General features: G+C 37.3%; 3 protein-coding genes across 5 annotated transcripts; 1 reads left to right on the forward strand and 2 right to left on the reverse strand.

The window, feature by feature from the left end:
- The first annotated feature begins 3,012 nt into the window (after positions 1 to 3,012).
- LOC121995806 (CDPK-related kinase 3-like) lies at positions 3,013 to 17,293 on the forward strand. Of its 3 annotated transcripts, XM_042549584.1 has the most exons (12): positions 3,013 to 3,726; positions 5,225 to 5,355; positions 5,646 to 5,687; positions 5,766 to 5,874; positions 6,049 to 6,127; positions 8,145 to 8,441; positions 8,680 to 8,789; positions 9,476 to 9,583; positions 9,669 to 9,731; positions 10,063 to 10,230; positions 10,321 to 10,454; positions 10,884 to 11,405. In XM_042549584.1, exons 1-12 carry the CDS (start codon positions 3,178 to 3,180, stop codon positions 10,885 to 10,887), a joined length of 1,794 nt encoding a protein of 597 aa, XP_042405518.1. In that variant the 5' UTR covers positions 3,013 to 3,177; the 3' UTR covers positions 10,888 to 11,405. The 3 variants fall into 3 exon arrangements, with proteins under 3 accessions (XP_042405518.1, XP_042405520.1, XP_042405519.1); XM_042549586.1 differs by lacking the exons at positions 10,321 to 10,454; positions 10,884 to 11,405 and adding an exon at positions 16,965 to 17,293; XM_042549585.1 differs by lacking the exons at positions 10,321 to 10,454; positions 10,884 to 11,405 and having other exon boundaries at positions 9,664 to 9,731; positions 10,063 to 10,205.
- On the reverse strand, positions 12,151 to 12,888 carry LOC121995808 (auxin-responsive protein SAUR32-like). The gene is made up of 2 exons (XM_042549587.1): positions 12,717 to 12,888; positions 12,151 to 12,566 (listed from the first exon to the last, which is right to left on the reverse strand). The coding sequence occupies exon 2, from the start codon at positions 12,524 to 12,526 to the stop codon at positions 12,194 to 12,196; it is 333 nt and encodes a 110-aa protein (XP_042405521.1). The 5' UTR covers positions 12,527 to 12,566; positions 12,717 to 12,888; the 3' UTR covers positions 12,151 to 12,193.
- A 1,503-nt stretch (positions 17,294 to 18,796) lies between the features above and the next one.
- LOC121993725 (auxin-responsive protein SAUR32-like) lies at positions 18,797 to 19,534 on the reverse strand. The gene is made up of 2 exons (XM_042548070.1): positions 19,363 to 19,534; positions 18,797 to 19,212 (listed from the first exon to the last, which is right to left on the reverse strand). Exon 2 carries the CDS (start codon positions 19,170 to 19,172, stop codon positions 18,840 to 18,842), a length of 333 nt encoding a protein of 110 aa, XP_042404004.1. The 5' UTR covers positions 19,173 to 19,212; positions 19,363 to 19,534; the 3' UTR covers positions 18,797 to 18,839.
- Between the last annotated feature and the right edge of the window lie 3,739 nt (positions 19,535 to 23,273).

A 23,273-nucleotide genomic window follows, 5' to 3' on the forward strand; every position in this document is an offset into this window, starting at 1 on the left:
TACAGTGCTTGTTGACTGCTACAGCAACTACTACAGTGTCATTGGCTGCTCATGCACGCGTACCCTCACGACTCACTTGACTCTTTTTTGCAGCCTTGACCTCTTTCCTTCAAGCCTACTTCCTTTAGCTCTCGTCCCTCGGATGCATCCAAGCCCGCAGCTCGCCCCCAATGTCATCCTTCGTGTATGCCTCGAAGTCGCTTCCCTCGGCCCTTGTCCTTGCTGCCTTGTCCACTGTCCCTCGGATGCTCCATCTTTCACCGGACCCAAAGCCATCAAGCTGAGTCATATGTGTATCCTGCAAACCTGCACACTCACATACACATATCAAATAACAAGAGTAAATCTAACTTAAATCCTTTGCCCAAACACCAAAACACATGGTCACACAGACCATTGGGATTGCTCCAACATTATCTCCACCGTTCGGGGTCGAGCGATTTTAACTGGTCTCGGACCAACATATTGGAGCATCCATCTCCCCTATTCGGGGTTGAGCTATCTCCAATGGTCTCAGACCGCAGTATCTCCACTGGTCTCGGACTGTAGTATCTCCACTGGTCTCAGACCAGGGTATCGCCACCAGTCTTGGCCAGAGTATCTTCACTAGTTTCCAACTAGGGTATCCCACGGGGCCCATGCCTTTCGATCACACGAGCCTTGCACCCCATTCGGGACACTGACGTCGTGCTTTTCGATCTCTTGCAATCCTCTCCCGGGCGACATTATCCCGCTCGGTACCATTCAATTGTTGGGTTAGCATTTTATGATCACCCGTTCGACATTCTCTGGGCCGTTCGTTCAACACTTTCGAAGTCATCCGACCAGTATCGCTCGGATGTCTGCTCGACCACTCGCTTGAACTACTTGGTCAAACGCTTGACATGCTCTAGATGGCCTGGTCGGCAGTTTACGATCGACTAGCTGCCATTCTCTTGGTCGCTCGGTCATCACTTTCGTAGCCTCCTGATCCTTATTGCATGATCGTCAGCTTAGCCACTCGCTTATATCGTCCGACATCCTTGTGGTCACTCGGTTAGCATTTTACGGTCATTCGGTCGACATTTTTCGGTGGCTCAGTTGACATTCTCTTGATCCATCGGTAGGCATCTTCGCGGTCGCACGCTCTGCACCGCTCGCCTAACGTCTCTTCACCTGATTTGTGTCCTTCCGATCGCTCGATTGACATCTTCGCAGTCACGGGCCCAGCATCGCCTGCCCGCTCGATCACTCGATCAGCTCGACATCCCACTTGCTGCTTGGGCATTGTTTTCGTGGCTCATTTGACATTCTCGCAGTAGCTCGCTCGACATTCACCCGGTTATTGACTTAGTACTATTTTTCATCTTTCACTCGGTATCGCCACCATTTCTCGCGCGACACCACTATTATAGCGATCGCTCGCGTGGCATTGTTCGATGGGTTCAACGATTTGACTCTGTTATCGTGTGTGATTCATCCTTTGTGACACTATCAAGTCAGTCGGACTTGTGCCCCTCGGGTGCCAGGGTATGTTACCTACTCTCTCTTCATCCATTTCATTATTCTGCTATTTAGCATGTTGCTTATATATTCTTGGGATATGCCTCGAGCATCGGGGTACCAGGGGACTGGGCAACTTGGTCGTTGGCTAAGGTAGCGTTGACCAGATACCTTTTGATGACTTGATCAACATGGAAGATAGCTCATCACTTCTCTTCACTCTGGGTCATGTTGATGCGGTCATCATTCCAGCCACGTCATCTAGACAGTTCTATCTACTTAGATTCTCGACAGGATAACATATCATTTTAGATAAATCTAGGAGGTTAAGTAAATTATGAATATGATGTTATCTTATAAAATCATGTTAACCCAAAAAGTTAGAATTTTTAATCTCATCTTAAACAGTAGCTAATGATGACGACTGTGCTCGCATGGATATCATATAGACACGAACTTGTCGATTTAACTCAGATCGGTTTGAGTCTCATTCGCATAAGTTCTGCGCTCTAAAGTTCTGCACTAACACCTCCCCCTCCTCCCCTCCTCCCTCAACTCCCTCATTCTCAAGCTCTCCCGCGCCCGCCCAGTTGGGTCGCCTCCTCCTGTGCCTCCCTCTTCCATACCTTCTCCATCCTCGGCCGCCACCGTTCTATCTCTGTCCACCTTCTGCTTCCTCCTCTCCTACCCCCTCTGCTCCGGGAGTTGTTTGATCAGGGCCATGGCCACTTGGAGCTCAAGGCGTTTCTCGATGTTCCATGCTCATGGTGGAGGGGGTTTGCAAGTCATGGAAGCCATGTCGAAGCATGCGATTTGTTTGTAGTTGGAGTTTGCGACTATGATACGGAGAGACTGATAGATTTTCTAAGGAAGGAGCGAGAGTGGAAGAAGAGCACAATGATGATTCAAACTTCATTGATCCAAATATGACATCAAAGCTTCAGTACTTCCTATGTGTTTGATTGAAGCTACAATACACGATATTGTAACTAGAGTTTGTGTGTTTAAGATATTACTACTATCTCAAGACCAAAACAAGAGTTTACTAATAATCTAATCAACTAAATTCAAGTTAAGCTTTAATAAGCTCAAGTTAAAAAAAACAGAAGCTAAGTTTAAATAACTATTTTAGCAATTTAATTAATTTTCAGTTGGTTTAGTTTTTAATAAATTGAATAATATAAAATTTAGTTTGAATTTTCTAAATTTCATTTCTATTCCTAAATATAAATTATATTATTTTTATGGGGTTCACTCTCCCCACGTTACGAAGGCACGGGCACGTCCGGAAACTGTTCCGTTCGTTTCACCGAAGACAATTTGGTTGCCTTCGTAGCTCAACACGTGTTACTCTGACCGTTCGAGTGTGTTATTCAAAGGCTGTTGCCTGATCCTCGACCGATAGCAGATGTAAAAATAATTTGGAAAAGGTGCGAAACTTTTTCTTCGCCGCCTTGGCGCAAACTTTTTCGTTTTCTTACGGTTGGGACCCTTTAAGATGTAATATTACCGTTTGGGTCCCCGCCGCGAGGTCATTTAATTAATGCCACGACCTTTCTCTTCTTGTTCAGCTGCCGCGGTGCCGCCGCTTTGACCTGACTCTCTTTCTCTTCCCCTTCATCCTCGATCGGTCGAAGGCCTAATCGAGCGAGAAGAGGAGGTTGGAAGAAGAGGAAGCAAGGAGGGAGGAGCTCTATGGGGGTATGCTACGGCAAGAACGTCTCTGTCCTCGAAGATGGCGACGCCGGCAACCGGAGCCATGGAAAGGGCGGACAAGTAGCTGGTAGTCCTGCGCACTCGACCCCGGCTCGAAAGAGTCGGACGGGCGCCACCACCCCTTCTCACTCCTTGACCAGTACTGCGCCTTCCGCCTGGCCCAGCCCTTACCCGCACGGGCCCGCCAGTCCGCTTCCCGCAGGTGTTTCGCCTTCCCCCACTAGGTCCACCCCGCGGAGGTTCCTGCGGCCTTTCCCGCCGCCGTCGCCAGCGAAGCACATAAGGGCCGCCCTCGTGAAGCGGCTGGGCCCGCGGAGGCCGAAGGAGGGGCCGATCCCAGAGGATGAGACGGGACAAGAGGAAGCGCCTCTGGATAAGAATTTCGGGTATGGGAAGAACTTCGGGGCGAAGTATGAGCTTGGGAAGGAGGTCGGAAGGGGACACTTTGGGCACACGTGCTCGGCTACGGTCAAGAGAGGGGAGATCAAGGGTCAGATTGTCGCCGTCAAGATTATATCCAAAGCTAAGGTGCGTTTGTATGCAAAAGGTGTTTTTTTTTTTTTTTGACGAGTTGATCGTTTCACGAATAGTAAATTTCAACACCTTGAATTTTTTTTTTGGTATGGTTTTACCTTAATTTTTAACATCAATTTCTTCGGCGATGTGTTGTGGAACACAAGGTGTAAATAATTTTTCTTTACCGCGTGACATTAAAACTATGCACTCCATGGCAAGAGTCAACGAGGAGCTTGCTCTTGGGGCACATAGAAGCTCTTATTTTTATCAATAAATCTTTCATTTGGGTTCCTTTACCAAGTAAGAATAGAAAGGTATTGTATGCCTTTTTGCCCACATTTAAACGAACTGAGTCTCAATTACTAGCTTTCACATAGGAACAGTCGACATCTTTGCCTCTTGCTCTTCAAGTTGTAGTTCCAATCTCTAATTTAAGAAACTGATGGTTTGGATTTGGCTGCAATTTTCACTTCTTTGTAAATTACTTAACTGAAGATTCTTATACTGTATGAGACTTGTAAAGCACTGTGCCTTGACAAAACACAGAGAAGTTAATGTCTTGTCATGGTGTGCATTTTACTCCACCACTGCTTCATCTGGTATTCCTGTGTTTTCCCCACCTATATGAATGCTAAGATAAGCCAACATATTAGTTTGCCAGGCACATGCACTCGAAAATCTGGTTGCTCAAAATGGAATCTATGAGCAATGTTTCCAAATTTTTATCAGATTTTACATGTCTCTTAGAACCAAACTAACACAAGAGAGCCGACACTTCATGTTTGTTGAATTGAGCACATTTAACATGGTTTGAAATCTCTTCCTGTGCTAGTCAAAATGATGAAACGTATAATTCCAATAAATTACTGAAACTTGATTCGGTGCCAAGACAATGCCTCCTATGTTGTTGTATTAATCATATCAATGAGTTTCATTTCATCCCAACATTCTACACCCCTTGACATGCAAAATTAAGAAAATGATATTTTTTTATTTGAAATTTATCTCCATACAAGATAATGTCAAAGACATAGCATTTCAGATGGAAAGCAAATATTAAAGTTTAACTGTATAATTTCATCTCTTTCCTCCTTTCGCCTTCAATTTACTACTGGCGTTGTATATCAGAATGTTGGTACAATACTGAAATAGTATTGTTCCATTTAAAGACTCTTGACTTGAGATTTTAACTTGCATCTAAGTGTTATTCTTGTCATGTTGACTAGTATACATCTTTTGAGGGGCTTCTTATTTTTAGTTTCTACTTCATTCAGTGAAACTTCAATTCTGGAACATTAGTTCCTCACACATTGATTAATAACTATAGGCATTCAAACCTTATATTGACTTTCTATATTTGCTGGGTTGGCTATGAACTAAGGTTTAGGTGCATTTGAAATTAGGGTGACTGAATTACAATTTTCAGATCAGTACAATATTATAGGCACTGAATTTTAACATTGGAATGGATGTTTTGAAAACTTCAACAACTTTTTTTTTATTATTACAGATGACAACTCCAATATCAATTGAAGATGTTCGTAGGGAGGTCACAATTCTAAAAGCTTTGTCCAGCCATAAAAATCTTGTCAAGTTTCATGATGCATGTGAGGATGCACTTAACGTCTACGTAGTCATGGAGTATGTCTCAATTAACTTTTGTTAGTTGAACAATGAATAAAAGTGCTTCTACATTTTGATATTTGTTTCATGTTGCTAGATGGAATCACTTTATTCAAATCTTTTTGCCTGTAGTTATCCTACCTGTATGCATCTTTATATATCACTTTGTATCCTGATTAAAAAACATAATAAAACATTCCCCATACAATAGAAAAGAACACTATATCTAGCTTATGGGGCAGTGCATTTTTTTTTTTAAATAATTTTTGTAATTTAGGAACTCAACAGTAGGTTTCTCCTTTTTGCAGATTATGTGAGGGTGGTGAATTATTAGAAAGAATTTTATCGAGGTAAAAATGTTTGGTCATATTTGATTCTTTGAATTTGGAAAGTATCACTTATTTATTCTTTTTCCTTTTGCTCTCAAGAGGTGGAAGGTATACAGAGGAGGATGCAAAAGCTATAGTTATTCAGATACTGAGAGTAGTTGCCTTTTGTCATCTTCAAGGTGTTGTGCATCGTGATTTAAAGCCAGAGGTTTGTATCATAGAGACCTTAGATTGTATATATAGACTTGATATTATTATACATCTCTGCTTGATATTGTACATCTCTGATTTTACAGGAGCATTGTAGAGATCACTGTTACTTATTTCTTTTCCAACATATTCATAACTCCTGTTAATATTTCTTCTTTGTATTTAATAACAGAATTTTCTTTTCGCCAACAAAGATGAAAATTCTCAGATGAAGTTGATTGATTTTGGCCTTTCTGATTTTGTTAAACCAGGTGAGCATTGTCTACTCACATGTCTCATTGAGTCGGCATACTTTCTTATTAACTCAGTGGCATTAAACATGAAGATATTCTGCTATTTTGTTGTTGTTGCTTTCCTGGTGATCTTCTTACCCTTTTCACTGAAGATTTCTAAAAGTAGCATTCAACCTACTATTTTCTTAATATTATTTAAGGGATTTTACAATTTTTTATTATGGTGAGCATAGAATTTCCCCTTTTCCGCTTTTATTATGTGATGTAAAGATCATGTAAGAATTGTTGCATTAACAAGAATCTATTAAAGTTTGGCAAAAATTGATTGATCAAGAGTAACAAATGATTTTGAGGACTTGGATTCAAGTAAAGAGTTTCCAATGTGGTTTATCATATTTCTAGGCGTGACACTCCAATTTTAACTTTGCTACTTCGCAAGATTCATATTTTATTTGATCTTATCACTCTTCAATTATACTTCAAATTGTATTGTAACAATTTCTAGTACCCATCAGCTCTAAGAAACTCATAGGATCAGATAATTGCTTGAAATACACATTCATTGATAACCTTAATTCAAGAGACACTAATACATAATGGGGAAGGATAAAATCTCAAGTTTAATCATAACACCAAGATAAGAAGTATTCTGCAGTAGGAAAGCAGAATTTCAACTAAATGAACAGTGCAGTTAAGTGTAAGAGCTAAGAATCATGAAATTTAAGATCTATAACACATGATTCCTTACTAGCGACACTTAATTTTCAAAAATCAATTTTTAATAGATTACTCAGTCAGAGAACTCGATATGGATCACATACAGTTAGTACCTTGTCGACCCGGTAAATGCATGCTTAAATTTTGAATCTCATTGACCTAGTAAAATTTATTTAAATATAAATGATGATATAGTAGGGGATAGAGCCTAATGACGTAGGAGGATCCATATAACCTACCTCATCTATTGGGATAATCTTGGTTGTTGTTGTTTTGTATTGACTTGGTACTCTATCAACCTGATAAATCATTACCATCATCAAGCCATATTTTTCCCAACTATTTGGAGACTTTTTCCAACTTGATAATTGTGTTCTTACATTTCAGATTGCAGTTATGACTTTGACTACAAAATACTCAGCATCTTCAAACAGTCATGTCAAATTTTACATACTATCCTTTATTAGGACTGCTATTTTATTTATTACAAACACACTTTGTGGTTGCATACTTTGTAGTCTCACGATTATGTAATAGGTTGTTCAGTTTTCTCCACACAATGTTAGTGGTTGGAGGCTACATCCAGTCATTTGGTCATATTCATTGTGATTTCATTTTCAAGAGTGGTTTGTGTTTGATCTGAGATTACTGGCCTTAGGAATGGGTTTAGTGAGCGCGTCAGCTCTCTCTTTTGCATTGCATCCCTCCAGTTGTCCTACATTTGGATGGGTGCTTATGATTGAAACCAAGGATACAGAGACAGGTTTCCCAATAATCCACATTCACCACCATATGATATTTACATCATGCAATCTAAAGGTCAATCTTTAGCCAGAATGGCGATGTCTAAAACTTCTCATTATTGCAGTTTTATCAGCCTTCAAGTAAAGCAGGACTGCGTAAAAAAAAACTCTCTCTTTTTAGGTGTATTGCACTTAACCACCCTTGCAGGGTGGTTTTGTTTGGCACTCAAATGTTTTTGAGTGGTTGTTTGATTAGTTGTTTTTATGCTATGCTGTCAGATGTTTCAATTACTAGTTCACCCATGATATTAACTCAGTCATCAGTTTTATATAAATAAACTTCTCACATATCTTGTAGAATAAATATGTTCACATGTTATGAAGTTTATCTTCAACAAGATTCTTCAGGCCAGATGATGAATAAATCCATTGGCCTACTTGTTTCTCTTAGTAGTTAGTATGTTTGCCCTCAGCCCAATCTTGTACCTCTAGTAGACATTCTTGTTTCGCCATACCCTATTCTTTTTCATCACGTGACTCTTGATGCTCATGTACAAGTTCTTTATAATGTGCAGATGAAAGACTAAATGATATTGTGGGAAGTGCATACTATGTTGCCCCTGAAGTTCTACATAGATCATATAGCACAGAGGCAGATATTTGGAGTATTGGTATTATAACATATATCTTGTTATGTGGCAGTAGACCTTTTTGGGCACGGACGGAGTCAGGAATTTTCCGTGCTGTGTTGAAAGCTGATCCAAACTTTACGGATTTACCTTGGCCTGATGTATCTCCAGAAGCCAAGGATTTTGTTAAAAGACTTCTGAACAAGGATTATAGAAAAAGAATGACAGCTGCTCAATCTTTGAGTAAGTTTCCACCACTAGGTATCCTTATCCTTTTCGCATATGGAGCTCTAGAATAACTATTTTATACTTCCCATATTTAACACCTATCATTTTCTTAGATATTAAATTAATCGTTTGTTTAACTTATATTTATAGCTTTTAAACTGTTTTTTATTTACTTATTTATGCTTATCATGATGATTGGGCTATATGACTACAGTTGCTATCTGAAAACTTGATTCTTCTTTTCTGGTGATAGCACACACTTGGTTGCGAGATGAGCACTGCCAAATTCCTTTAGATATACTAATATTCAAGCTAGTGAAGTCATATCTCCGTGCCACACCTTTAAGACGTGCTGCATTGAAGGTATGTTTTGATAAGAACTAATGACTCAATAAGGTTCTCCTTTGCTTGTTCATTTGCTTTATATAGAGTGAAGGAAGTAACTATATAGAATTTATGATATCATCTTTCTCTATTTTCAATAGCTACTATGCTTTCGCGAGTAATGTGGTAAAAATGAATGAACACAGAACAAAGTCATGTTAGCAAATAACACATTTTAGTCTATTACATGTCGGTAATGATTCAATTTGACTTTCATTTTTTTATCAATATCTCCCAATTAGGAATATAATTTAAAATTTGATTGTTAAAAAAATGAAAATGTTTTTTTTTTCTACCATATCTCAAGGCAATAGTACCACAAACACAAAAGTGGTACTTGGGTCTACAGCGTGCCCATCTTATTCAATTTGGGCATACATCCTATGGCAAATGGTGTACTGTTCTAATCAAATTTACAATGCGTTAAGATTGCAGGTTGGGAAGTAGTTCTTAAGGTAGTGTACTTATGTTGCATTAGAAGCAACTCTGAGAACCAAGGTTCAATTTTCCTTGCCATACTTCTTTTTTGTGTTGGTCACTTGTCAGTTCATCAATCCTTTTCTGAAACCTGAAAGGCTGTCTTATATCATCTTACAGAATTTAAATGATTATCCTATACTCTCTCCAACGTGTTTAATGAGTTTTGGTTACTTTACAACTTTCAGGCACTTGCCAAAGCCCTGACTGAGAATCAGCTGTTTTATCTAAGATTGCAGTTTAAGTTATTGGTACCAAACAAGGACGGTTATGTATCATTTGACAACTTTCGAATGGTCAGTCTAGTTGAATTTATTTGCCAAGCAACTTGAATATAATTGCTCAGTTGCTCCTGTCTCTTCTATGCGTATCCTAGTGCAGGCACTATTACAGAACGAGACAGAAGCGATGAAGGAGAGTAAGGTTACTGATATCTTGAACGCGGTGAGGAATTCATTCTGCCATTTTGTTTTTGCGGTTGTCTAAGTTTCTTTCATGCATCACCATTACCATGGTTTCTTAATTCATAAGGTACTGCTGCAATTGTGAACTGTTTGGTCGCAATAATCTTAAAGCTAGTTTTCATTGATAAAAATCAGTGTAGACCAGTGACATGTCCAAAATATCATTTACTCTATAGCATGGATTATATTTTTCATTCGATATTGTTTACCTTGTCTCAACCCATTTATATGCTTATAAATAATGCCATTTCTTGCCACATTGTCATCCTCTTCAGTAACTGACACATTAATGATTACAATCTAACCTCCAGTTGGAGCCACTCTCATATAGAAGGATGGACTTTGCGGAATTCTGTGCCGCTGCAATCAGCCCCCATCACCTCGAGGCCCTTGATGGGTGGGAACAAATGGCTAGTACAGGTTTTGAGCACTTCGAGCAGGAGGGGAACCGAGCTATCTCCGTGAAGGAACTAGCTCAGGTACTAATAATGATCCTCTCCTACCTATACTCTCTATCCCAGTGATTGATTGCATCTTCCATTCAGAGTGTAACTCAACTATCTGTTTAGGAATTGAACCTTCCGCTGACAACTTATTCAGTTCTGAAAAGCTGGATTCGACCCGAGGATAGCAAGTTTAATTTCATCGGATACACCCGATATTTACACGGTGTCACCATACGTAGTGCAAACACACACCATCGGTAGATTTTGCAACTTCTGATGATGTTTTACTGTCACTGATTCCTCCCTTTTACTTTGAAATGTGCCCTTTTTTTATTTCCTCTGTAGTGTTTATTTGTTAATATACGACACAATCACTCGTTGTATAGAATTTACATAAGATAAAATGTTCAATGAAAGAAAGACTAAAAATGGACTCATTTGAAGGCTTCTACTGAGAAATTTTCATCAGTAAGCTTTTATTTCTTACACATTTCTTTGAATCAGATTCAATTCAATCTATACTGAAGTCTCTCACTTATATGTTCTTGCTAGCAAATATTGTTTTTTAGATCTGCAACTTGGTGGAAGTCTTAAACTAATCAGACTAACTGATTGCTTGTACAAGTTGATGTTGCCTAGTGTAGAAACTTTTGTTAATCATTATCATGAACAAACTATGCTTGCAGGTAGGTTCGCCTCGCGATATTTTACTCCGACCAACACGCGAATGCCATTTGTCACAACTCTATTGTCGTATATCTAACCGATCAATTTACTTAAATTCTCTGGTTTTCCAATGTTGGATTCACCTAGCAAGACCTCTTTGTGGTCTCCCCAATTCAATATCTTGCTCACTCAAGGACAAAGCATCCATCAATGTGTGTTCGAGCTGTTGTTTTCTTCCATGGAAGGACTCGACAACAAACACAAGAAGCAGTGGACACAAGCAACCCGGTTTCGGACCGGCAATCACTTGAACCATCCAATTGTTTGGTTCTTGCAACTTTGGTCTACATCCTTGAGGACATATGTCGCACCTGGCCAGTCGATTCAGGTGAGTCAAATTCAAAGTCACTCTAAGTCGTTGTAGATTCCCAATTTAGTTTGTTTATGGGACATCGTTACACTTATATATCTTGACACACGGAAATAGCTTTTGATTATGTAAGGTAAGATTACATACAATATATTTTTCTTTCACGATTTCATTTCGTATTGATGGGAGTTTTGTATATTCGATTGTTCTTATTCCTTCACGCGGAAATCTTAATTTATTATTATTATTATTATTATTATTATTATTTTGTCTAATTTAGACGACAGTAGGAAATAATAAATATTTTTAAGAAAAATAGGCAGGGAATATGATGTGTGGACTTTTCGATAGCAAGGGCAAATGACTACAACAAAAACAATAAGAAAAGGAAACTAGTTTTTGTTTTTTATTTTTATTATTTTTTCCTATTCTTTTTGAAATAAAAAAGTAAGTTTTTTTATTAAATAAGTAATTAAAATTCACAAGCCACAATTTTTGGCCTTATATTATACACTCATATTAAATATAAATACATATTTCTCGATCTTTTTATATTTTCGTGGTGGTAAAAATAGTGCAACGCCATGCCACACAAATTAGATAGAAGCCAAACTATATTTTTAATGGCCTTTTTTTTTTATTCTTTATAATGATATTTATCATATATTCATAAATTGGAGATATCTATCAATTCTTTTAATGAAATACGAAATATAACAATAATGAATAAATCCATTTGTTTATTTATTTATCTATGTGTTTATTGTTGGAAGGGATTAATCTAATTACTTTGTAGATAAAAAAAGAAAAAAAATGTGAAAATTAAGAAAAAAAATAGCAATTTCTCAGTAGATAGCAAGAAGTAAAGTATTGCGTAAAAGGGATTTTTTTTTTTAATAAAAGGGGAAAATATGGGATTAGAAACTCAAGAAAACACTTTAGACTTTTAAAAGGAAAATACTACGGCGATGGCCGGAAACAGAGGTGGAAGTTGTGGTGGTGGTGGAAGTTACAATCGCGGTGGATGATGGTCTGAACGCTGCGGAAGTGGTCGACGGCGCAGGGAATGGTGATGGCGCCCTGGTGGCGGAAGCCATACTCCTCCTCCGCCGCCTTCAGCAGCTCCGCGAACAGCGGGTGGCTCAGGTGCTCCACCGGCACCTCGAACCGCCTTCGCTCCTCCCCCTCCGCCCCCACACGTATCCCGATCCACCCTTTTCGTATCCCTCCCACTCCCTCTCCTCCTTCCCCTTCTCCCCTGCGCAGGTGCAGTAGGTGGAGGTGCGCCCCCATGACTACTTTTCCCCTGCTCTGTTTCCGGCTCTGTTTCTTTCTGCGGACATGTCAAGGGAGAAGAATTAAATCCAAAATAAATGGAAAGAGATCATTTTTATTGGCAAAAAAGGTGGAACCGCCAAAAAGAGATCATTTTTATGAATTAAAAGGAGGAGGAGAAGGAGGAGGAGGAGGGGGAGGAGGATACAGAGGAAGGAGGCCATGGCGATGCTGAGAGCGGCTGTTTGCTACGACGTGAAGGATGACATGGGTGAATGATGAGTCGTTGATATGCAGAGGAATGTTATGGTTATAGGAAAGGAAAGGAGAGGAAAGGAAGGGAAAGGGGAGGGAGAGGGGGTGGGTGGGTGGAATGGAATTAAAGGGAGACATTCGGTTGTTGATAAGAATGAGAGGAGAGGGAAAAGGAGTAGGGTAAACGCAACGCCATTAATTAAGGGAGAGTTTTCCCTTTTACTCTCTAAACTTTACTTAGCTTAACATTTTAAGGCCGGGTTTTAACTTTGGACTCGATCCATCTTATTGTTAAGTTCGAGTTGAGTTTGATTTCGAAATAATCATATTGTTAGGAGTTTAAGCAAAGGCGAGTTAGTACTAAGGGCATTTGAAGCTTTTAGAAAAAATAAATAATAATTAATCAAGTTAGGTAACCTTGAACCTGAGATGATCAATTCGATTTCACGAAAATTTTTTAGCGCTCGCATCAACAGGTATCACAGGAGCCCAGCATCTGAAGAAAATATTTCTATAAATTCATCATAATTGGGTCTGATACTTAAGTGACAATCTGAATATTTTACCATTGACTATAATCTTGAGGGCGTCGTTGAAACTTTTAGAGCACCTGCAGTGGAAAAATTTAAAGTATAAGATTTATGCTATAAACTCTTCATTATAAACTCGAGATTTATAATTTTTTCTATAAACAGTTCTCGAAATTTTGAGGCCGAGATTATACTTAAAAAAAACTGTAAAGAAGATTTATTCTCTCCGGTTGACGCACGCATGAGTGCAGCTGGCAACAAGGTCTGCTTTCCTATTTAATATATATATATATATATTTATTTTTTTTGTTTATTTATATTTTTTTATTAAACATTTGTTTTTTATGGAATTATTTTTTTTGCATTTATTAAATGTATAAAATTTAAAATATTAATATAATTATAAATATTAATTAATATTATATATAGTAAATGAAATAATAAATAAAAATAAGTGAAAAATATAAATAAAATAAGTAAATTGACAGTGGGGTGCTAAAAAAAAATTATTGGAGAAGTTTATAATAGTGGAGAGAGGTTTTTTAAAAGGAAGGAGTTTTTAATTTTTGATATTACAGTGATACGACGAAACATAAATCTTTATAAGAGCATCTCATAATGGATGGATTTTTAGATTTTGTGTGTGACCCCACTAAAAATGAAGAAAGAAATTTAAGTAGCTGGGTTCGATATTTTGAACACAGCTTCTTACTTTTTGATGACATGTAGGGAAGAAAATCATGAAGGAGATGTAAAAAACCTTCATTGTGAATGTCCTAAGAGGATTGTAATTGCATATGCCTTTTAAAAAAAGATACATTCACTATCTTAGCGGTCCCCTTAGTGTCAGCCTCACGGATATGGAGGGAGGTTCATGCAGGTACACAGGTCATAGGCGCATGGTGGGGTAAACCCCAGGTCGTCAGTTCCTGAGAATCGACCCCTGGCCATTACGTCAGAGATACCATGCACCCACCGTCTGCGCTACGCCCTGAGGACCTGCATAAGCCTTTTAAAATATCTGTAATAGAGGATTTATAGCATAGGATTTATACTATAAACTCCTCATTATAAACCCCACCCCTACTATATCATAGGTCCCCTACTATATCATAGGTGGGGTTTATATAATTTTTTTATAAACTGATCCCAAAATCTTGGGATCGATTTATACCTTATTAAAAAAATTTAAAAAAAACTACATGTCAATCTTGGCCTTTAATTTTTTTATAATTCATTTTTTATAATGACTATTTTTGAAATAATGACTATTTGTTTACCTATAAAATGTCTTACAATGTTCCATTTTTTTCATCAATGGTAGTAATCCATCTATGCATTTTGCTTTATTTTGTTCCTATCATTGTAATTTTATGGATGAAAATTACAATAACTCTTTTATGAATTATTTGAATTCTTCAAATATTGAAGAAAAACCGTCTTCCCAAAATTCCACTCTTTGTCCTATACAATACTCTCAAAATTACTCAAATACCACAACGTTCTCATAATGCCTCTCGAGCTCAAGTTTATATGTATCCTCATGAATATATTTCGATGATGGGCAATCAATTTTTCATGTCGCCCGCTCCTTATGGATTTCATCCTCCAGATGCAATCGCGTTCCGTTTAGATGAATAAAGAAGGGCCAACAACAACAAGGATCCTTCTACGTCTTCTGTACCAAAGTCTTTGTTTCTGCCACATTCATTGCCTCTAGCACTAGAAAACTTTACCATCGATAAGGATATAGAGATGAACTATGAAGATGATGATCAGAAGAAGAAGAAGATAGCTTGGTCACTAGAAGAAGACAAGGTGCTTGCAAGGTCATGGATCTTTGTAAGCACCGATCTAGTGATTGGCAATGCACAGAAGGAGGAATCTTTCTGGAAACGTATCATAGAGGAGTACAACGAACATCGACCTGCTAGTACTGTGGAGAGACAATTGAAGCAGGTAAAATCATATTTCTTTAACTACCAAAGGTTGGTGAGCGAGTTTAGTGGAATCAATAATAAGTGGCATAGCAACCGTACAAGTGGTTGGAGTGATGATAACATACTAACAAAGGCACACGAAGAGTGAACGAGTAATAAAAAGAATAAGTCTTTCAAGTGCGAACATGTGTGGAGGATTCTCAGAAAATACGAGAAGTACGCTCCACAATCAAGTGACAATCGTTCTAGAAAAAAAAGGCAAGGACATCTGAATTAGGAGCATACACATCATCTTCTAATCTGGATACAAGTGTTGATGTGGGCAACTACGAAGTCCGCACTAGTCCAAATGGCCAAAAGGTGTCTAAGAGGAAGGGTAAAACCAAATCTACAATATTCAAAGATCTTAAAGAAAAGATGAAAAGAACATTAGAAAAATTTACAGAGAACAATTAGCAAAAGTTAGAGACTTTGGATATTACTAATGAAAACAAAAATCGGAAGTCTTCCAACGTGAGTATGAAATTCTCATGAAAGATATCGTAGGAATGATGGAGGAGCAGCTTCGTATACATAGCCATGCTTGTCAAATGTTTAAAAAGAAATGAGTTTGGAGTAGATTTATATTTTTATTTTGTATGTTATTTTTTAACTGCATTATCTTATGATGGAAGTAGTTCTTAAGGTAGTGTACTTATGTTGCATTAGAAGCAACTCTGAGAACCAAGGTTCAATTTTCCTTGCCATACTTCTTTTTTGTGTTTGTCAGTTCATCAATCCTTTTCTGAAACCTGAAAGGCTGTCTTATATCATCTTACAGAATTTAAATGATTATCCTATACTCTCTCCAACGTGTTTAATGAGTTTTGGTTACTTTACAACTTTCAGGCACTTGCCAAAGCCCTGACTGAGAATCAGCTGTTTTATCTAAGATTGCAGTTTAAGTTATTGGTACCAAACAAGGACGGTTATGTATCATTTGACAACTTTCGAATGGTCAGTCTAGTTGAATTTATTTGCCAAGCAACTTGAATATAATTGCTCAGTTGCTCCTGTCTCTTTATGCGCATCCTAGTGCAGGCACTATTACAGAACGAGACAGAGGCGATGAAGGAGAGTAAGGTTACTGATATCTTGAACGCGGTGAGGAATTCATTCTGCCATTTTGTTTTTGCGGTTGCTAAGTTTCTTTCATGCATCACCATTACCATGGTTACTTAAATCATAAGGTACTGCTGCAATTGTGAACTGTTGGGTCGCAATAATCTTAAAGCTAGTTTTCATTGATAAAAATCAGTGTAGACCAGTGGCATGTCCAAAACATCATTTACTCTATAGCATGGATTATATTTTTCATTCGATATTGTTTACCTTGTCTCAACCCATTTATATGCTTATAAATAATGCCATTTCTTGCCACATTGCCATCCTCTTCAGTAACTGACACATTAATGATTACAATCTAACCTCCAGTTGGAGCCACTCTCATATAGAAGGATGGACTTTGCGGAATTCTGTGCCGCTGCGATCAGCCCCCATCACCTCGAGGCCCTGGATGGGTGGGAACAAATGGCTAGTACAGGTTTTGAACACTTCGAGCAGGAGGGGAACCGAGCTATCTCCGTGAAGGAACTAGCTCAGGTACTAATAATAATCCTCTCCTACCTATACTCTCTATCCCGGTGATTGATTGCATCTTCCATTCAGAGTGTAACTCAACTATCTGTTTAGGAATTGAACCTTCCGCTGACAACTTATTCAGTTCTGAAAAGCTGGATTCGACCTGAGGATAGCAAGTTTAATTTCGTCGGATACACCCGATATTTACACGGTGTCACCATACGCAGTGCAAACACACGCCATCGGTAGATTTTGCAACTTCTGATGATGTTTTACTGTCACTGATTCCTCCCATTTACTTTGAAATGTGCCCTTTTTTTTATTTCCTCCGTCGTGTTGATTTGTTAATATACGACACAATAACTTGTTGTATAGAATTTACATAAGATAAAATTTTCAATGAAAGAAAGACTAAAAATGGACTCATTTGAAGGCTTCTACTGAGAAATTTTCATCAGTAAGTTTTTATTTCTTACACATTTCTTTGAATCAGATTCAATTCAATCTATACTGAATTCTCTCACTTATATGTTCTTGCTATTAAATATTGTTTTTTAGATCTGCAACTTGGTGGAAGTCTTAAACTAATCAGACTAACTGATTGCTTGTACAAGTTGATGTTGCCCAGTGTAGAAACTTTTGTTAATCATTATCATGAACAAACTATTCTTGCAGGTAGGTTCGCCTCGCGATATTTTACTCTGACCAACACGCGAATGCCATTTGTCGCAACTCTATTGTCGTATATCTAACCGATCAATTTACTTAAATTATCTGGTTTTTCCAATGTTGGATTCACCTAGCAAGACCTCTTTGTGGTCTCCCCAATTCAATATCTTGCTCACTCAAGGACAAAGCATCCATCAATGTGTGTTCGAGCTGTTGTTTTCTTCCATGGAAGGACTCGACAACAAACACAAGAAGCAGTGGACACAAGCAACCCGGTTTCGGACCGGCAATCACTTGAACCATCCAATTGTTTGGTTCTTGCAACTTTGGTCTACATCCTTGAGGACATATGTCGCACCTGGCCAGTCGATTCAGGTGAGTCAAATTCAAAGTCACTCTAAGTCGTTGTAGATTCCCAATTTAGTTTGTTTATGGGACATCGTTACACTTATATATCTTGACACACGGAAATAGCTTTTGATTATGTAAGGTAAGATTACATACAATATATTTTTCTTTCACGATTTCATTTCGTATTGATGGGAGTTTTGTATATTCGATTGTTCTTATTCCTTCACGCGGAAATCTTAATTTATTATTATTATTATTATTATTATTATTATTTTGTCTAATTTAGACGACAGTAGGAAATAATAAATATTTTTAAGAAAAATAGGCAGGGAATATGATGTGTGGACTTTTCGATAGCAAGGGCAAATGACTACAACAAAAACAATAAGAAAAGGAAACTAGTTTTTGTTTTTTATTTTTATTATTTTTTCCTATTCTTTTTGAAATAAAAAAGTAAGTTTTTTTATTAAATAAGTAATTAAAATTCACAAGCCACAATTTTTGGCCTTATATTATACACTCATATTAAATATAAATACATATTTCTCGATCTTTTTATATTTTCGTGGTGGTAAAAATAGTGCAACGCCATGCCACACAAATTAGATAGAAGCCAAACTATATTTTTAATGGCCTTTTTTTTTTATTCTTTATAATGATATTTATCATATATTCATAAATTGGAGATATCTATCAATTCTTTTAATGAAATACGAAATATAACAATAATGAATAAATCCATTTGTTTATTTATTTATCTATGTGTTTATTGTTGGAAGGGATTAATCTAATTACTTTGTAGATAAAAAAAGAAAAAAAATGTGAAAATTAAGAAAAAAAATAGCAATTTCTCAGTAGATAGCAAGAAGTAAAGTATTGCGTAAAAGGGATTTTTTTTTTTAATAAAAGGGGAAAATATGGGATTAGAAACTCAAGAAAACACTTTAGACTTTTAAAAGGAAAATACTACGGCGATGGCCGGAAACAGAGGTGGAAGTTGTGGTGGTGGTGGAAGTTACAATCGCGGTGGATGATGGTCTGAACGCTGCGGAAGTGGTCGACGGCGCAGGGAATGGTGATGGCGCCCTGGTGGCGGAAGCCATACTCCTCCTCCGCCGCCTTCAGCAGCTCCGCGAACAGCGGGTGGCTCAGGTGCTCCACCGGCACCTCGAACCGCCTTCGCTCCTCCCCCTCCGCCCCCACACGTATCCCGATCCACCCTTTTCGTATCCCTCCCACTCCCTCTCCTCCTTCCCCTTCTCCCCTGCGCAGGTGCAGTAGGTGGAGGTGCGCCCCCATGACTACTTTTCCCCTGCTCTGTTTCCGGCTCTGTTTCTTTCTGCGGACATGTCAAGGGAGAAGAATTAAATCCAAAATAAATGGAAAGAGATCATTTTTATTGGCAAAAAAGGTGGAACCGCCAAAAAGAGATCATTTTTATGAATTAAAAGGAGGAGGAGAAGGAGGAGGAGGAGGGGGAGGAGGATACAGAGGAAGGAGGCCATGGCGATGCTGAGAGCGGCTGTTTGCTACGACGTGAAGGATGACATGGGTGAATGATGAGTCGTTGATATGCAGAGGAATGTTATGGTTATAGGAAAGGAAAGGAGAGGAAAGGAAGGGAAAGGGGAGGGAGAGGGGGTGGGTGGGTGGAATGGAATTAAAGGGAGACATTCGGTTGTTGATAAGAATGAGAGGAGAGGGAAAAGGAGTAGGGTAAACGCAACGCCATTAATTAAGGGAGAGTTTTCCCTTTTACTCTCTAAACTTTACTTAGCTTAACATTTTAAGGCCGGGTTTTAACTTTGGACTCGATCCATCTTATTGTTAAGTTCGAGTTGAGTTTGATTTCGAAATAATCATATTGTTAGGAGTTTAAGCAAAGGCGAGTTAGTACTAAGGGCATTTGAAGCTTTTAGAAAAAATAAATAATAATTAATCAAGTTAGGTAACCTTGAACCTGAGATGATCAATTCGATTTCACGAAAATTTTTTAGCGCTCGCATCAACAGGTATCACAGGAGCCCAGCATCTGAAGAAAATATTTCTATAAATTCATCATAATTGGGTCTGATACTTAAGTGACAATCTGAATATTTTACCATTGACTATAATCTTGAGGGCGTCGTTGAAACTTTTAGAGCACCTGCAGTGGAAAAATTTAAAGTATAAGATTTATGCTATAAACTCTTCATTATAAACTCGAGATTTATAATTTTTTCTATAAACAGTTCTCGAAATTTTGAGGCCGAGATTATACTTAAAAAAAACTGTAAAGAAGATTTATTCTCTCCGGTTGACGCACGCATGAGTGCAGCTGGCAACAAGGTCTGCTTTCCTATTTAATATATATATATATATATTTATTTTTTTTGTTTATTTATATTTTTTTATTAAACATTTGTTTTTTATGGAATTATTTTTTTTGCATTTATTAAATGTATAAAATTTAAAATATTAATATAATTATAAATATTAATTAATATTATATATAGTAAATGAAATAATAAATAAAAATAAGTGAAAAATATAAATAAAATAAGTAAATTGACAGTGGGGTGCTAAAAAAAAATTATTGGAGAAGTTTATAATAGTGGAGAGAGGTTTTTTAAAAGGAAGGAGTTTTTAATTTTTGATATTACAGTGATACGACGAAACATAAATCTTTATAAGAGCATCTCATAATGGATGGATTTTTAGATTTTGTGTGTGACCCCACTAAAAATGAAGAAAGAAATTTAAGTAGCTGGGTTCGATATTTTGAACACAGCTTCTTACTTTTTGATGACATGTAGGGAAGAAAATCATGAAGGAGATGTAAAAAACCTTCATTGTGAATGTCCTAAGAGGATTGTAATTGCATATGCCTTTTAAAAAAAGATACATTCACTACCCTGAGGACCTGCATAAGCCTTTTAAAATATCTGTAATAGAGGATTTATAGCATAGGATTTATACTATAAACTCCTCATTATAAACCCCACCCCTACTATATCATAGGTCCCCTACTATATCATAGGTGGGGTTTATATAATTTTTTTATAAACTGATCCCAAAATCTTGGGATCGATTTATACCTTATTAAAAAAATTTAAAAAAAACTACATGTCAATCTTGGCCTTTAATTTTTTTATAATTCATTTTTTATAATGACTATTTTTGAAATAATGACTATTTGTTTACCTATAAAATGTCTTACAATGTTCCATTTTTTTCATCAATGGTAGTAATCCATCTATGCATTTTGCTTTATTTTGTTCCTATCATTGTAATTTTATGGATGAAAATTACAATAACTCTTTTATGAATTATTTGAATTCTTCAAATATTGAAGAAAAACCGTCTTCCCAAAATTCCACTCTTTGTCCTATACAATACTCTCAAAATTACTCAAATACCACAACGTTCTCATAATGCCTCTCGAGCTCAAGTTTATATGTATCCTCATGAATATATTTCGATGATGGGCAATCAATTTTTCATGTCGCCCGCTCCTTATGGATTTCATCCTCCAGATGCAATCGCGTTCCGTTTAGATGAATAAAGAAGGGCCAACAACAACAAGGATCCTTCTACGTCTTCTGTACCAAAGTCTTTGTTTCTGCCACATTCATTGCCTCTAGCACTAGAAAACTTTACCATCGATAAGGATATAGAGATGAACTATGAAGATGATGATCAGAAGAAGAAGAAGATAGCTTGGTCACTAGAAGAAGACAAGGTGCTTGCAAGGTCATGGATCTTTGTAAGCACCGATCTAGTGATTGGCAATGCACAGAAGGAGGAATCTTTCTGGAAACGTATCATAGAGGAGTACAACGAACATCGACCTGCTAGTACTGTGGAGAGACAATTGAAGCAGGTAAAATCATATTTCTTTAACTACCAAAGGTTGGTGAGCGAGTTTAGTGGAATCAATAATAAGTGGCATAGCAACCGTACAAGTGGTTGGAGTGATGATAACATACTAACAAAGGCACACGAAGAGTGAACGAGTAATAAAAAGAATAAGTCTTTCAAGTGCGAACATGTGTGGAGGATTCTCAGAAAATACGAGAAGTACGCTCCACAATCAAGTGACAATCGTTCTAGAAAAAAAAGGCAAGGACATCTGAATTAGGAGCATACACATCATCTTCTAATCTGGATACAAGTGTTGATGTGGGCAACTACGAAGTCCGCACTAGTCCAAATGGCCAAAAGGTGTCTAAGAGGAAGGGTAAAACCAAATCTACAATATTCAAAGATCTTAAAGAAAAGATGAAAAGAACATTAGAAAAATTTACAGAGAACAATTAGCAAAAGTTAGAGACTTTGGATATTACTAATGAAAACAAAAAATCGGAAGTCTTCCAACGTGAGTATGAAATTCTCATGAAAGATATCGTAGGAATGATGGAGGAGCAGTTTCGTATGCATAGCCATGCTTGTCAAATGTTTAAAAAGAAATGAGTTTGGAGTAGATTTATATTTTTATTTTGTATGTTATTTTTTAACTGCATTATCTTATGATGGTATTTTATCAAATTATGTAATTTAATTTTCATTAAATTCACTTTAATTATCTGTTATGGCACTGGCCCATGAAATTATATAGCCGTTATTTTCAACGGCTAATAAAATAATAACTAGTGTTGTATATAGCCGTTATATTTTTTCCCTTTAAATACAAACTTCAACTACTTACGTTTTATCATTCTCACTTTTATTATCAGTTGTACTCATTTCTCTCTAACAATTTTATTGACTTCATTTTTTTTTTTATTTCATTCTCTGTTACAATATCTCTGATGACCCAAATCACTTCAGCAGTAATAGGAACAATGAACTCTTTATAGAAGAGTTGATGAATGATGCAAATAAGGAAATGATGCTAATGTTACTTGAGTTAGCTCAAAGTACTTCTGGTGGAAGACATAAAAGAATGTATTTGAATCGAGATCGTGAAGCCGGACATGCTCGCCTTGTTAATGATTACTTTACTGATGCACCGGTATTTCATAGTGAAGTATTCCGGAGGTGATTTCGCATGTGAAGAGAGTTATTCCTTCGCATAGTTGAAGCCGTGCAAAATCATTCCGAATATTTTCAGTTGAGGGTCGATGCAACTGGCAAAAAAGGTTTGTCGCAACTTCAAAAATATACAGCTGCTATCCGTCAATTGGCGTATGGAGCCCCTGCCGACCATTACAATTAGTACCTACGAGTTGCTGAAAAAACTTTCATCGAATGCTTATTAAACTTCTGCCAATGTGTGATTGACGTATTTAGGGCATGATACTTGAGAAGGCCCAATGCTACTGACATTTAACGTTTGTTTGAAATACATGAACAGAGACACAATTTCCCTGGCATATTAGGTAGCCTTGATTGTATGCATTGGGAATGAAAAAATTGTCC

The sequence above is a fragment of the Zingiber officinale genome, chromosome 6A, assembly GCF_018446385.1.
Source record: "Zingiber officinale cultivar Zhangliang chromosome 6A, Zo_v1.1, whole genome shotgun sequence".
In the NCBI taxonomy this organism is placed as follows: domain Eukaryota; kingdom Viridiplantae; phylum Streptophyta; class Magnoliopsida; order Zingiberales; family Zingiberaceae; genus Zingiber; species Zingiber officinale.